General features: G+C 37.9%; 1 protein-coding gene across 7 annotated transcripts in view; it reads left to right on the top strand.

Annotated features, from left to right (window-relative positions):
- The window catches only part of BABAM2 (BRISC and BRCA1 A complex member 2), a 475,326-nt gene that overhangs the window by 162,308 nt on the left and 296,490 nt on the right, over positions 1-16,528 (top strand). For all 7 annotated transcript variants that reach the window (XM_029231734.1, XM_029231733.1, XM_029231732.1 and 4 more), the window contains one exon: positions 8,912-9,106. In XM_029231734.1, the coding sequence (XP_029087567.1) occupies positions 8,912-9,106 (195 nt within the window). The remainder of the gene's footprint in view (positions 1-8,911; positions 9,107-16,528) is intronic.

Below are 16,528 nucleotides of genomic sequence, written 5' to 3'. Positions count from 1 at the left end.
CTCAGAAAATTTGGAAACTATAGAAAATTAGGAAGAAGGAGAAAGAAAAACTCTTCTAAACAGCTCCCAACTATAGACATCAGTTGTTAACACTTTTTATAGTAATTTTTCTGTGGATAGATGGGTTTTGCTGTGGAGGGTTGGAGGGGTAGCGGTAGTCAAAAGTTGTGATCATAATATATCTGTCTTCATTTAATATTTTAATGAAAGTATTTCCTATGCTGTTACATAGTATTTGTGAACATATTGGCTGTATATTATTCCTTTGAATGACTATAACAGTTTTTCAACTGTTTCTTATTATCAGGCTTTTTAGGTTATTTGCAATTTGCAATTTTATGATATTATAAATGACTCAAAGTATATTTTTTGTCTATGAAGATTTTTTCCCCCTTATTTTTGTTGTTTTCTTAGCTAGATTTCCAGAAATAGGATTTCTAAGGGTATTGACATTTTGAGAATGAACATTTTTAAGACTCTTGATAAATAGGATTTCTAGGGGTAATTGAGGTTTTGAGAATGAACATATTTAAGATTCCTTTTTCTTTTTTTTAATTGGAGTATAGTTGCTTTGCAGTGTTATGTTAGTTTCTGCTGTACAATTAAGTGAATCAGCTACATGTATACATCTATCCCCTCCCTCTTGGGCCTCCCCTGACCCCATCCCACCCATTTAGGTCATCACAGAGCATTGAGCTGAGCTCTCTGTGCTATACAGCAGGTTCCCACTAGTTATCAGTTTTACACATGGTAGTGTGTGTGTGTGTGTGTGTGTGTATATATATATATATATATATATATATATATATATATATATATACATAGGAAAAAATCTTCCTAAAAAAATCATATGTATAAAATGCTTGTACCAGTCTGTGCTCTCATGTGTAAAGTGTCTGTTAAACTGCATCCTCACCAGCATTAGTTATTTGTTTACAGAAAGAACTTGGCTAATTTAAGATGTAAATTTTGTTTCTAATAATTATTGCTTGATTTTCTTCTCTTGTGGGGAATGCTGGGTGAGGGGCAGGCCAAATTAGTAAGTCCCAGGGGAACAAGAAACAACTTGTGGGACTGAGGCCCTGTCTTGGAGTAAAAGTCAGGCTAATGAGTTCAGACTAAGACCTGATCCAAGGGAGCCACTTGAACCATGGGAAGCAGGTCATGGAGTTTCAAAGAGGAGAGGAGGAAGCTCCGAGGGAGCACAGCCAGAGGTCATATGTAGGAATACCCAAGAAGGGCCAAACATTGGTACTTTACGGAGTCCCAGTGTGGCTCCTGCTTGGGGATAAGAGTAGTCTTCTTGGAGAGTGGCGGAAGGAGATCTGATAGTATAGGTTGGGAGCGAGACTTACCTTTATTCTTTATACTCTTTTATGCTATTGGAAAAAAATGCTGTTACTTTTACCATGTATATATTACTATTTCAATGAAATATTAGTTTATGAAAAAGAAGAAATCAGGAAAATCACATTTCTTTGCTTATTAATAAGGTTACATACTTTTCATATATTGTTTTTTTAACTTTTTATTGAGACGTAATTGACATATAATATTGTATTAGTTTTAGGTATACAACATTTTGATTTGATATGTATATGAATTATGAAATGAATACCACAATAAATTTAACTTTCATCACCACACAGAGTTACAGCTTTCTTTTTCTTGTGATGAGAACTTTTAAGATTTACTATCTTAGCAACTTTCAATTTTACATGGTAAATTAACTGACTGTAAAAAAAAATGTTCTTTCTAAATGCTTCTCCTGTCTTAACTCTTGGCGTGGTATAGGTAGAAGGCCTACTTAGTGCTATATAGTACAGTGTTCTATGTTGTACACAGTGCTAGAGAGTTGGGTGAAATTTTATAGTAAGAAGTTTCAGACAATTTTAAAAAAGTGTTTCTAATTTATGCTTGTACTTTATCCTTTCATTGATTGAAAATTTTTATTAGAAGCTTTATTTTTTAAAAGAAAAATTTTTTCCCTTAGAAGATTTTTTTTCCCCTTCATTATTAGACAGTGATGGTCCCAGGGCTCATTTGCTAATTTGCTTATTTCCCTTGTTCATCTCCCTAGCGCTGTGAACCTAGTACATCGTTTCCCAGCTTGTTTCATATATTGGTGTCATTGTGAATGAATTTGCTTCAGTATGGCTGAGAAGCCTTGTTTTGAATAAGTGAGATGTGATTTGCGGGTGAAGTGAGTTAGGCATCTGAAAAAGTTATCCTTTGCTATGCTGCTCACATAAGGAGCTGAGGGTTGGTTGTGCTTTTTCAAATCTGTGCGGCCATTGATTTGGGAGTATAATGTGCGTGGAGTGTATTGATGAGAGAGATGTGGGAAGGTTGAGGGTCACATGAACAGGAACATCCCTCAAGTCAGGCAGCCTGGATAGGGAGCCAAAGTGAGGAATGAAGAATTATCGCTAGGGCTTCCCTGGTGGCGCAGTGGTTGAGAGTCCGCCTGCCGATGCAGGGGACACGGGTTCGTGCCCTGGTCTGGGAAGATCCCACATGCCACGGAGTGGCTAGGCCGGTGGGCCACTGCCACTGAGCCTGCGCGTCTGGAGCCTGTGCTCCACAATGGGAGAGGCCACAGCAGTGAGAGGCCCACGTACTGAAACAAACAAACAAACAAACAAAATTATCGCTAGATGGGAGACAGGTTGTGACTACAAAGAGGCAGATGCCAATTCTTTGGTTAGAAACGGATATTTTAGTGACCTGAATGGGGGAAGGTTGTCAGGTTTACATTCTACACTCTCGGTTCTACACTAGAGTATCCTCAGAGTTATTCAACCTCTCTAGTTAACCAGTCTTGGAAAAAGCACTGCTGTGATACCTTCCCTGAACTGCTTCATAGGTGTCTGGTGAGAATGAATAAAGTTTCATAATAGTAGTTAATTCTTTTGCTTTTGTCTCTTTTATCGTATTATATCACTTTCTCCTAATGCATTTTCATTACTCTTTTCTGTGTTAGTATATTATGTGTCCTGTGCCTATTCTTCTTGACCATCCACATTTCAGATGTCCTCTTTCATGTATTACCAAAAATAAGCAGAATAAGAACTTTGTGCACAGAGAGAGAAACTTATTTTTCTTCTTTTCATAAAGAGGCCTCTTAATTTATGCTCTCTCACCCTTTCCTTGAGGAAGCTTTGGGTATTTTTCTCTATCTCCTACTCAAGAGAGTGGAAAACCCCAATATCCTGCATTGTTAGACTTGTTTTTAAAATATGCTTTAGTCTTCGGAAGTGACCCCAAAAATCTTGTATATCTTCGGGGTTCTCGCCTTTTAGGCCAAGTAGTTCAAAGCACAAATTACTTAATATGTAAAAGTGGTCAAGTAGCAGTAGTAGAGGAATTTTTATCAGTGTAAGCATGTCTCTGCTTCCCTTGATGGGAATGTTTTTCAGCTAAGTCATTTCCCAGTGAAGTCTGCATTGAATGGCCAAAGAGGTCAAATGCATTTCCATGTATTGGGAGGTTGTATTTAATGGAAAGGGACTGCTTGGCATGTCTTTACTATGCATTTAACAATTAGATTGAATCACTTGAAATGAATTCAAATTGGTAAGAGGTGTTTGCCAGCTTATATGCTTTCATAATTTAAAAAAAATTTGTGGATGTAAGCTTGTAACTTGCCAAATAGCTAAAGAGAAATGATAGAATTAAGAGTTTAAATTGAGGCAGCTAAAGCTTTTTCTTTTTGTACTGGAACAAGGACTTGAAAGGAATACTTGACCAGGAAATGGAAGATTGTGTATTTTTCCTATTTATCAGTGTTTAATGATGATCTCTGAAGGAAATGCATAGCCAGCTATATGATGATCACTTTAAGTTCTGTACTGTGTTGTTATATCCTTCTGTGGTCTTGAGTAGCCCCAAAGGACCTCAGGCTCTTGACGTCCAGAGGTTTGCCTGTGAGGACTTTGTACTCTTTCTGTCCAATCACTTCATAGCAAGGGCCCTCTGTCCTTCAGTATAGGATGCTGAAGCTCTTACTTTTTCCTCTGTTCATCAATCTTCATTTGGATATCCCTTAAGACCTATCTTTCCTATAAGTTTAGTGGTGTCTCCATTGTCATTTAGTCCCTAAATCAACCCACGCAGTGGAGCAAAGTAATTACCATCCTTTTAAAGGATGCATTTCTTTACCTTTTGTTTGTTTTCTTTTGATAGAAGACTTTTCTGGTGAGATTGATCATGATATTAATGAATGTGGTTTTTTTTAATGATATAAATGAAATATGTCAACATTTGGAAGATCTGTATAACTCAGTGAATCAGTATTTTCTAAATGATCAATGCATGATACAAAGTCATACACGAGTAAAAGCTTCATTTAAAGTATAGGATAGACAAATGGAATTTAGGGTAAGAGTATGAAGTGTTTATTAATATAGTTTTATCCTACTGTATAACACAGGGAACTACATTCAATATCCTGTAATAAACCATAATGGAAAAGAAAAAAAAGTAGTTTTAGATTCCACATTGCAACTAACCTTTAAGAAACTGCCACTTGTTGAGTTTTGGTGTAGTATCAAAGAAGAAGATCCAGAATTATTTGAAAAGGCTATTAAAATACTCCTCTTTTTTCAAAGTACATATTTGAATGAGGTTGGATTTTCTTCATATACTTCAGCCAAAACAACATATTGCAACACTGAATGTAAAAGCACATATGAGAATCCAGCTCTTTAATTAAACCAGACATTAAAGAGACTTGCAAGAATATGAAACAGTGCCATGCGTCTCATGAGTTTTTGGGAAAATACAGTTTTTTCATTAAAAAATGTTTTTATGTTAACATGTAGTAGGATTGTTATTTTAAAATGAATTAATAAATATTAAAAAAATTTCTCAGTTTTCATTTTTAATATAGTAAATTTAACCCATGTAATTCATATATATAGAAGCTCCTTGGGGTCCTCAATACTTGTTAAGAGTGTAAAAGGTTCCTGAGACTAAAATGTGTAAGAACCTCTGCTGTGGTGCTTAGGCAGGGACTTGGAGTCAAATTGCTTAAGTTTGAAACCTAGTTTTATTGTTTAATAGCTCTGTGACCTTGGATGAGATACCAAACTACTTTTGGCCTCAGTTTCCTCACCTATAAAATGGTATAATAATATAACATAGGTTGTCATAAGGATTAACTTGAATATACGAAAAGTTCTTAGAACTTCTATAGTACTCAGCAAGCTATATAATTACTACCTGTTGGACATTTGTAATGTATTGCTGTTTTCCTTTATAGGTGCTAAATTTCTAGATTTCTAGAGATTGGGTGTTTTGGGGTATTGACCTGGTCTGTTATCAGTAAAGTTCCTGATATCCTTAACTTCTCTACCCCTTTTTCTTCTAAGTCAGTGGTTCTCAACCTTTGCTACATGTTGAATCACCTGGGGAGCTTTAACAAACAAACAAACAAAACAAACCCCATTACCCAAGATGTACTCCAGATTAACTCAGTTAAACCAGAGTCTGGAGGTGGGCGTAGGGCCCAAGCATTAGTATTTCTAGGTGATTCCAGTTTGAAGATTGATGACCACCACTCTGAAGCCTGAGCATTCAGACCCTCTACCCTGAGATTCTGTCTTTCCCTGCCTGTTCTCAAGCGAATTGTAGCTGATTTCTCTCTCACCTCTTGTATCACTGAACTTGGAGGGGTGGTAGGTGTTCATGCTCCTCAGTGCTGCTGCCAAGGAAAGGTCATTCCCTTTTCCCTGACCCCACCCCCAGCCTTGAAACTCAGACCCTCAGGCAATGGGACCCACAACCCCCTCCTTGTTGTTATCTAGAGACATTCTTTGAAGATTTTAGCACATGGTTCACTGTCATTTTCTCAGCACTATTGCTCTTGCCATGATTCCAGGTGATTTAATATTCATACAAAAGCTCCTTCCAACACGCAGGCCTCTCAGTCCCTGACTTCCTTTCCTCTAGTGGTCTCGTCCTTCCTTCACCTCCTCAGCCAGGCACATGCTCAGCCAAGGCCTCATCAGTACCGCTATAGATCACCTCCATCATCTCAGTTGCAAACATCCCATTCTCTGACCACGCCTCGTGTCTTTCCTCTTTTTAGCATCTCAACTCCAACAATTCTTCCAGCTTACCAGGACCATGGGTCCTACCACCTTTTCACTAACTCTCACTTCCTTTATGAACTTACTTTGCTTTTTCCTGGCTTAACGTCAGTGGTCCATAATTATGATCATTCTTTTGCAAACCCTCTAAGATCTCTTGCCCCTCTTTCTTTCTTTTGTACTTACCTGGCAAAATCCCAACCTTTGTTAAATCCAGATTCCTCCCACTCCACATTGCACCCAGGCAAGGGAATTTATGTTAATTGGTCTCACTTAAAAATCATACCTCTGGGGCTTCCCTGGTGGCTCAGTGGTTGGGAGTCCACCTGCCGATGCAGGGGATGCGGGTTCGTGCCCCGGTCCGGGAAGGTCCCACATGCCACGGAGCGGCGGGGCCTGTGAGCCATGGCCGCTGAGCCTGCGCGTCCGGAGCCTGTGCTCCACAACGGGAGAGGCCACAACAGTGAGAGGCCCGCGTACCGCAAAAAAAAAAAAAAAAAAAAAAAAAAATCATACCTCAAGCTCAGTGGGGCTTTTGGTGCTAATTGGAATGCCTCCTCCACTTCCCCAGTCCATTTATTCCTCCCCCATTTCCCCAGTTCATTTATTGTTTATTGCTCTAAATGACTATTTCACACCTTCTTCTTAAACTTCCCATATCCCCTCCTTCTTCCTCACTCTCAGCTGATGACCTTATTTTAAGGAGAAAACGTAAGCTCCCAGTAGAGAACCGCCACAAGCTGTTATCAGCACTTAGGGCAGCCTGTCTGCATTTGTACTCCTAAGCTGGCCTCTTCTCCTGTACCTACGGATGGACTCCCTGTGCTCATTGCTAGGGCAACCCTCTTGGAGATCCCATCCCTACCTCCCTAATCGTTATCTTCTCTGGTGGAACCTTGCCCCACCTCCCGTATTACATCAGCACGTTCCCCCCTCTATGGGGATATTCCATCAAGCTGTAAACATCTGAGCACAACTTTTTCTTGTCCCCGCATCTGCCTCTGGTTACCAGTTTGAATTGTCTGTATTAGCTGTCTGCAGTTTCTTTCTACTCATCCTATCTTTAAACCTCCACAGTCAAGCTTCTATTTCACCAAAGTAGCACTTGCTGAGCAAACTATTGACCTGTGTCAATGGACCCAGCAGTCAATTGCCAAGCCTCATGTTACTCTCAACACCATTTGACCCAGCTGATCACTTCCCTTTTGAAGCCCTTCCTTCATCACTTTTCAGGGATGCATGTTTTATTTTTCTCGTTAGCATTTATTACCATCTGATATTGTTTATTATTTATTTTGGCCCACAAAAATGTAAGCTCCTTTAGCAAGGACTTGGCTTGTTCCTGTCACTGCCTAGAACAGTGGCTGATACAGAATAGGTACTTGATAAGTATTTGTTGAGTGAATGAGAGCTTAACAGCTACTATACACTTACCAGATCTTTCCCAGCTCCTTTCCTGGTCATAAGCTATCAGAGCCATTCCCTTCTTCTTTTTCTTTGAACTTTGCATTTCCTAATTGTATTTTCCCTCATCTCTACTCCATTCCTGTCTTTTTCAGGCTGAACCACCACCATTGTGCTTATATTTCTGTGGGGTGCTAATGTCTACAGAGCATTTATTTATGTCTGGTATTACAGATGCACATGGTCTGTGGATCTGAGTTGAATGACATTAGCTTTTAATGCTGAATTTAGGTGCAGAGGGAAAAAAATTAAAATTATGAAAGACTGTGAAACAAATTCAGTCTTCCAGGGCTAAAATTACGGTCTTCTAGGATGTTTAGGTTTCTTGTTTTGTTACTACCCTACTTTACACTTTACTGTTTCTGCCTACCCACGGTGGAATTCTCCTTGATTTTCTGCAAGAATTTTTAGAAGGCAAGAAAAATCACCAAGCCCAAAAGACCCTTCTAACTTCAGCTCTGAGTTTATCATAAATTAAGAGTAGTCTGTTCCCCTATCAGACTGTTGGTGGGAATGTAAATTGGTTCAGCCACTATGGAAAACAGTATGGAGGTTCCTTAAAAACACTAAAAATAGAGTTGCCATATGATTCAGCAATCCCACACCTGGGCATATATCCAGAGAAAACTCTAATTTGAAAAGATAAACGCACCCCAGTGTTCATAGCAGCACTATTTACAATAGCCGAGACATGGAAGCAGCCTAAGTGCCTGTTGGCAGATGAATGGCTAAAGAAGATGTGGTACATGTATACAATGGAATACTACTCAGCCATAAAGGAGAATGAAATAATGCCATTTGCAGCTACATGGATGGACTTAGAGATTATCATACTAAGTGAAGTAAATCAGAAAGAGAAAGACAAATACCATGTGATATCACATGTGGAATCTAAAATATGATACAAAGAAACTTATTTACAAAACAGAAACAGACTCACAAACATAGAAAACAAACTTACGGTTAACAAAGGGAGAAGGGGGTGGGGGAGGGGTAAATTAGAAGTTTGGGATTAGCAGATATATATATTTTTTATATATATATTATATATATATAAAATAGATAAGCAACAATCCTACTGTATAGCACAGGGAACTATATTCAACATCCTGTAATAAACCATATGGAAAAGAATATGAAAAAGATTATATACACATATATGTTTAGCTGAATTCCTTTGCTGTACAGCAGAAACTAACACAACATTGTAAATCAACTATACTTTAGTAAAAAAAAGAGTAGTCTGTTTCTCTTAGATTTTCATTATTCTTTTTCTCTATATTGATGTGCTAATATGATACTGGATTTGTGTGAAAATGCATTTGTTACTGGTCTTTTATTTTTGGCTTCTGCAGAACCTTGCCTCCTGGAATCCATCAAATCCTGAATGTCTCTTACTTGTGGTGAAGGAACTTGTGCAACAATATCACCAATTTCAATGCAGCCGCCTCCGTGAGAGTTCCCGCCTCATGTTTGAATACCAGACGTTACTGGAAGAGCCGCAGTATGGAGAGAACATGGAAATTTATGCCGGGAAAAAAAACAGCTGGGTAAGGTTTTTTGAGAATGGGAGAAAAAAGGTCACTTTATCTGTAATAGAATAAAATAATCAATTCAGACATTCATTAATAATAAATCCTGGCCATTTCCTTAGATAAACATGATTTAGGTTGCCCGTGTACTTTCTCAGTCTCACATCCGCAGCCCCTGACTTCGGAATATCTGCGGCTGCGGATGTGAGACTCCAAATTTTACAAACTTCCCAGGCGATATCCTTGAGAAACCAGAAAAACATTAATGTCTTTTCAAAACTCTGAATTATGAGACAGTATATAGTATCCCAGTCAGATGAGAGGGGTCAGTAACTCTGGAGGTAGCCAGCTTATATGGATCCTTTTATAATTTCTTTACATTGTATGATCCTTTAAAAATGCAAGTCAGAGTGTATCACTCCTTTGCCCAGCACTTTCATATCCTGTCTTTTTCTCTCATAGTAAAAGCCGCAGTCTTTCCAGAGGTGTAAAAAAGCTCTACGTGATTCCTGTCACCACCATCCTCCATCCATCATTCCTTCTCTCTCTTCATCTCCCACTTTCCTGTCTAAAAATCATCAGCTCCAGCCTCTCTAGCACCCTTGCTGTGCTGCAGACACACAAGATATGCTCCTGCCCTAGGGTCTTTGCATAGCTTTCCCGTTGTCTGGCATATTTCCCCTGGATATTCACAAGGCTAATATCCTTCCTCCTTAACGTTTTTACGCATGTGTTATGTTCTCAGCAATGCCTATATTAATACCCCCATTCTTTTTAAACAACTTTTTTTGGGTATAATTTTGATACCATAAATTCACCTGTTTTAAGTGTAAAGTTTAATGGTTTTTAATAAATTTGCCAAGTTGAGCAACCACCATCAATCCAGTTTTCGAGTGGTTGCATCACCCCAATAATATCCCTCATGCCCATTTATAGTTAATCCTATTCCCACCCCCAGCCTCAGGCAACCACTAAACTAGTTTCTGTCTGTATAGATTTTCTTTTCTGAACGTTCACGCACAGGCATACTTGGGAAGTATTGCGGGTTTGGTTCCAGACCACTGCAAATAAGCAAATATCACAATAAAGTGAGTTACACGAATTTTTTGGTTTCCTAATGCATATAAAAGTTATGTTTACACTACACATAGTGTAGTCTATTAAGTGTGCAATAGCATTATTTCTATAAAAAACAATGTACATACCTTAATTAAAAAGAACTTTATTGCTTAAAAAATGCCAAATATTGTCTAACAACACAGAAGGTTTACAAACCTCCAATTTATAAAAAGTGGAACATCTGAGAAGGGCAGTAAAATGAAGCACAATAAAATGAGGTATACCTGTGGTGGAATCATACAATATGTGGTCTTTTATGACTGGCTTCTTTTACCTTACATAATATGTGTGAGGTTCATCCATGTTGTAGCATGTGTCAGTACTTCATTTCTTTTTGTGGCTAAGTAATAGTCCATTTGATGGGCATACCACATATCCATTCACCAATTGATGGGCATTTGGGTTGTTTCTGCTTTTTGACTGTTATGAATAATGCTGTATAAACATTCATGTGCAGGTCTTTCTAACATCTCTTCTTAAAATTGTAACTTGTACACCCTCCCCTGACCCTGAGCCTGCTCTCTATTTTCTTTTGCATCTCTTTTTAACAAACTATATAATTAACATATTGTATTAGTTATATGTTGCCGCATAAAATAATCATACCAGAATTTAGTGGCTTAAAGCAATAGCATTTATTATCATAATTTTTGTTTGCCAGGAATCTGTGTAGACCCTCTGTTTGAGGATCTCTCACAGGCTGCACTCAAGATACTGGCCAGGGCTGTAGCCACTCAAGGCTCAACTGGAGAGGGATCCATTCTAAGTTCATTCATGTATTTCTTGGTACCGTTCAATTCCCTGTGGGCTGTTGACCTGAGGGTCTCAGTATAGTGCTGCCTGTTGGCTGGAGGCTGCCTTCAGTTCCTTGTCTCTTCTTAGGGCCTCTCCACAGGGCAGTTCATAAAATGGCAGCTGGCTTCATCAGAGCGAGTAAGCAGGAGTGAGTATGTGGGCAAGACAGAAGTCACAGTCTTCATAACCTAATCTCAGAAGTGACATCTCATCAATTTTGATGTATTCTGCTTGTTAAGTCCAGTCTACACGCAGGGGAGGCATTACATAAGAGTGTGAATACCAGAGATCACTGGGAGCCTACCACACTTACTTATTATGTTTATTGTTTGTTTGTCTCTCCCCAGCGGAATGTAAAATTCCACCAAGGCCAAGATCTTTGTTCCATTCACTGGAAATATAGTAAACGCCTAGAACAGTGCCTGCCATATTGTTTACATTCCGTAAACATTTGTTGAATGAATTAATTAATAAACTCTAGTTTATTTAAGCACAGAATAAGTTTAGGTTCCCTTCTCTGTGTTAATTCTTTTAGATTTCACTTAGTCTTTCTTTTCTTAGGTTAAATATACATTTCCCCTTTTGTTCTTCAGCTCTTTCTCAAAGGACATGTTTTCCAAGGTTTTATACATGATTAATGCCTTTGAATCAGTAGGACTAAAATTCACCCTTGTTACAAATCATCTTGTGTTCAGTTCAAGGTTTTTTGTTATTTTGTAAATTTATTTTGCTCATTTTACTGTGGTAAAAGACAAAATGAAATTTACCGTCAACCATCTGTAAGTACACAGTTTAGTAATGTTAAGTATGTTCCCGTTGTTGTGCAGTAGATCTCTAGAGCTTTTGCATCTTGTAAAACTGAAACTCTACCAATTTAAATACTAATTCCTCTTCCCTCCAGCCCTTGGCAGCTACCTTTCTACTTCTTGTTTCTATGATTTTTGACTCCTTTGGAGACCTCATATAAGTGCAGTCGAACAGCATTTGTCTTTTTGTGATTGGCTTATTTCGCTTAGCATAATGTCTTTGAGGTTCATCGGTTCATCCATGTCGCAGCATGTGACAGAATTTCTGTCCTTTTTAAGACTGCCTGGTATTCCATTGCATGCATATGCCACATTTTGTTTATCCATTCATCCATCAGTGGACATTTGCATTGCTTTCACCTCTTGGCTATTGTGAATAATGCTGACTACACATGGGTATGTACAAAGATCTTGCTTTGAATTCTTTTGAATATATCCCCCAAAGTAGGATTGCTGGATCATATTGCTAATTCTATTTTTAATTTTTTTTGTGGAATCTCTGTGCTGTTTTCCATAATGGCTGCACCATTTTACATTTCTACCAGTAGTGCAGGTTTTAAACTGTTGTTTTGAAACTTTAATCTGTTCGTATGGATAGTAAGGAAAACTTTATTAAACTTAGTGTATCCTCTAATCCCAACATTTTTCTTATTAAAAAATCAACTTAGTTGTCCTCTCAAAAGAGGTGTTAGGTTAATTTGACATGACTTCTTGGTGAACCTGTCTGTGTTGTCTTTAGTGCCGATAGATTCCTTTAAAGACATGATTGGAATCACTGTCAAACTAATTGGTCTTTAGTTTTTAGGATTTTCCTTCCCTCCCAATTCCCCCTTTTAATATTAAGGCTGAATTTAGGTATATCCAGTTTTATGGTACCATTTCTGATCTAAGAATTTTTAAAATTATGTTCATTGGCTCAGCTAATACTTGAGATATAGTTCTTCTGAGTGTAGAAGTTTAAATTCATTTAAAATAGCTAGGTAGTTTGAATTTATAGTATATTTAAAACTTCTCATTTAATGTTATTGATTCTCCATTCTTTAAACCTACTGCTGCTACATTTGCCCTAGTTTATTTTGATATACTATTGAGTAATTTGTAAGCATTAGGGCAATGATTATGGACGTAGGGGAAGTAAAGAAACTGAGCATCCTGTAACAAGGCAAGGTGGACAATTAGAGGTTAAGCTTGCAGCTGACCAGCCCTAGGGAGGGCCCAGTGGAAGCAGGAGCCGAGACTCTAGAAGTAAAAATATAGGCATGTGAGTTAGTTCCTGGTCTAGAAACAGGGCATAAAGGTGAGTCTTGCAGGATGAAACATATTTGAGCATGGCATGCTGGTTCAGGAATATGTTAAAGGACAGCTTGCTAATGGAATACAAATCCAGACCAAGAATTTGGGTGACAAACACGGGACCCTATCAGAAAGAAAGCAGTTTGGTTTTGAGCCAAGATTTTTTGATTCAGGGACTGTAATAGTTTCCTATTGCTGCTGTAACAAATTGCCACAAACTTGGTAGCTTAAAACAACACAAATTTATTATCTTACAGTTCTGGTGGTCAGAAGTTCGAAATGGGTCTCCCTGGACTAAAATCAAATTATCGTCCAGGCTGCGTTCCTTCTGGAGGCTCTAGCGGGGACTCGTTCAGGGCACTGAAGAAACTGGCTGATGTGCTTCAGAGATACTATCTTTGAGAAATTATGGGGAAGGTCCTAGGGATTGTAGAAAGCAAAAACATTCTGGAGATTTTTGAAAGAAATTACACTCAGGTCTTTAGGTGGATGATTTGCAGACACTTAAATAAGAATGCAGTAGTCAATTGGAACAACAGCTGGGTAACTAAGAAACAGTCATGGCAAACTTACTTTATCCTTTTAAGGAAGGTGAATATTATTGACTTAGATTATCTAATTTTCAGTAAAGCATTCAGTTGTTCTCCCTTAGTATTCTACTGACTGTGGGCTCCTTTCTTAATTGTCTGAATCTATGGAAGAGCTCCACATAAAAGATTGGCTATACCTTTTGTCAGCCATCAGGTGTTTGTGGAATGTCACAGGGCTTCTCCTTTGACCCCGTTTCATTGTTTTATTAGGTTATTGAAAGGCATGCTTTTCAGTTTTTCTGATAACACAGAGCTTGAAGAGATAATTATTATGAAGAACTACAGAATCAATATTTAAAATTATTTTTATAGTTATATGCACTGGAATGCCGCACCATACCTATAAGATATAATTTAGTAGGGCTAAGCCGGTATAGGACTGATATGGAAAGTCTGCTATGCTAGTTTGAGTAAAAAAAAGCAGTCCTGGCTTTTGCTCTTGAAGGTGTTAGAATCATATTTACAAACACATATTTGTAAAAAATGAAATAGCAATGCTGAACAGATTATCTCAGATGGAATGGACTGCCTGTACATGAATTCAGAAGAAGAGCCAATCACTGAGAAACAGAGTGACTAAGGAAAGTCTTCACTGATGAACCAGAACTGACCTAGGTCCTAAAGGAAGGTGGACATAGACAGCACTATAGGAAGAGGAGATCAGGGGGTTATGTGGTTGCAGAAAAACTTAGAGGCATAGCATACGTGGGGCACAAGAATTATAAGCATACATATGACTGTTTTACAGATTAGTAAATCATATCTATTATGTCTTTTTGGACTATTGAAGCAAGAGGACATTTTAATATGAAAGAAATTGATATAGGAAATAAAATATGAAGATTAATTTATTCTCTAAATAAAATATTATGAGTCAATTTGTTCTTCCTGGGCTAAATGTGAATCCATGTATTTTGATTCTCCTGATTCCACTAGTCCATCTGATAAATATTTTCTGTAATGAATCCAAGACTGTGCATAATTATTGAATACCTTTGGATTACAACATCCTGTGTTCATTTGAGAGGATGGTGACTTTTTGTTTTCGTCTTTGCATCACGGAGTTTTTCTTTCTGGAACACGTGTTTACATTCTTAACCTTCCATTTCTGCTCTAAAAGTAAGAGGCTTTTAAAAACCTGAGATGCCTCTTCCATTTTACTGTCAGCTGGCAAAAGGAAAAATTTAAAAACCATGTAGTAGAAAGAGGGAGAGGGCTCTGATCTCTTGTCAGCCTTCTGACAAGCATATTAATTTGAAGTACAGTGCTGCCTCCACACCACTGCAGACACTCTTCTTTTTCCTCCTCAATTTCCAGTTAGAGGATTTCAGCAAGTGCACATTTGAAAGTAAACATTAAAAAAACAAACAAACAAAAAACCAACACAAACTCTTTATTAATTATTTACCATGGTCTTTTTATGAAGTCATCTCTCTTATTGCTTTGTCCATCTCCTTTAGTAAGTAGAGTTTTGAAGATTGTGTTCTTAGTCTATGCTGGTTTTATAATTTTTAGTAAACACCAATTTTTTTTTTAGTTGGGAGAAAAACAGATGATACATTGGGATGCAAGCTTACTTGTTCAGAATGAACAATTCTAATGTACCTGCATGATCAGAATCATTTTAAAAAGATATATTAAAATACTTAATTTTAAAAGACATATTAATTAGTTATAGATTCACAAGAAGTTGCAAAATAGTACAGAAAGGCCTTGTATACCCTAACCTGGTTTCTCCCAGTGGTTATTTTTTACATAACCAAGAGATTGACATTGGTACAATGTATGTGTATGCCATTTTATCACATGAGTAATTTCCTGTAACTACCACTGCAATCAAGATACAGATTACCACAAAGATCTTCCTCCTGCTACTTCTTTGAACAGAGTTATTAAGGTTAGAATTTTAATTTCAATGAATGTCACAATGTAAGCTATAGGTGTTAAAATTGTATATACTGTTTTGCTACAACATATCAAAATAAAGGTACATTATAAGTTTTCTCAATGGGTAAAGCCTAAGGTCTCACTTTATATTGTATCTGTCAACTGCCTTGTCAGCATTTCCTGCATGTGTCTGTTATAGCTAAAGAACCACAGTCTGTTAATGGTAACAGAGTGCAGTAAGCAAATTTGTGAATTTTTCTTTGGCCTTTTTTTTTTCTGTGGTACGCGGGCCTCTCACTGTCGTGGCCTGTCCCGTTGCGGAGCACAGGCTCCGGACGCACAGGCCCAGCGGCCATGGCTCACTGGCCCAGCCACTCTGCGGCATGTGGGATCTTCCCGGACCGGGGCACGAACCCGTGTCCCCTGCATCAGCAGGCGGACTCTCAACCACTGCGCCACCAGGGAAGCCCCTGGCTTTTGTTTTAATTCCCAGAACTGAAAGTTAGTTTATCATCCCTAATATTTTGATTAAAGGCATTTGTCTTTCCTGTTGTGAAACGAAGGTTTTGAGATGTTCTAAAGCCACATATTTTACATATTAAGGATCACCAGTGGGTGATCTGTGAGATAAAACATTTTCTTAGAAACCGATTTTTTCCTTTTGTGGGCATTTTCTTAATAACGATAACATGTTGGAGAATGTGAAACAATTCCGCTTTTTTGTTGTACTTGACCACAAATCCCAGTAAGATTTTCAAAATTTATGGTTTATAAATTAAACTCTGGCAACATTTAAAAATATGAAAGGAGCCATTTCATGATAGCTCCTCATTTGAGTTAATGACTTGATGCTTCTGTCACCCCATCTTGCTGTGATATTACATTTGAAGGGAAAGTATATGAGCACTGTTAAAAGATAAACTGAGACATATTAAAATTTTTAAGAGTTT

This window comes from Monodon monoceros, unplaced genomic scaffold, assembly GCF_005190385.1.
Source record: "Monodon monoceros isolate NGI ecotype Baffin Bay Population unplaced genomic scaffold, NGI_Narwhal_1 Super_Scaffold_19, whole genome shotgun sequence".
Taxonomy (NCBI): domain Eukaryota; kingdom Metazoa; phylum Chordata; class Mammalia; order Artiodactyla; family Monodontidae; genus Monodon; species Monodon monoceros.
The sequence above is the reverse complement of the archived record's forward strand: the minus strand, read 5'-3'. Positions and strand labels throughout refer to the sequence as shown.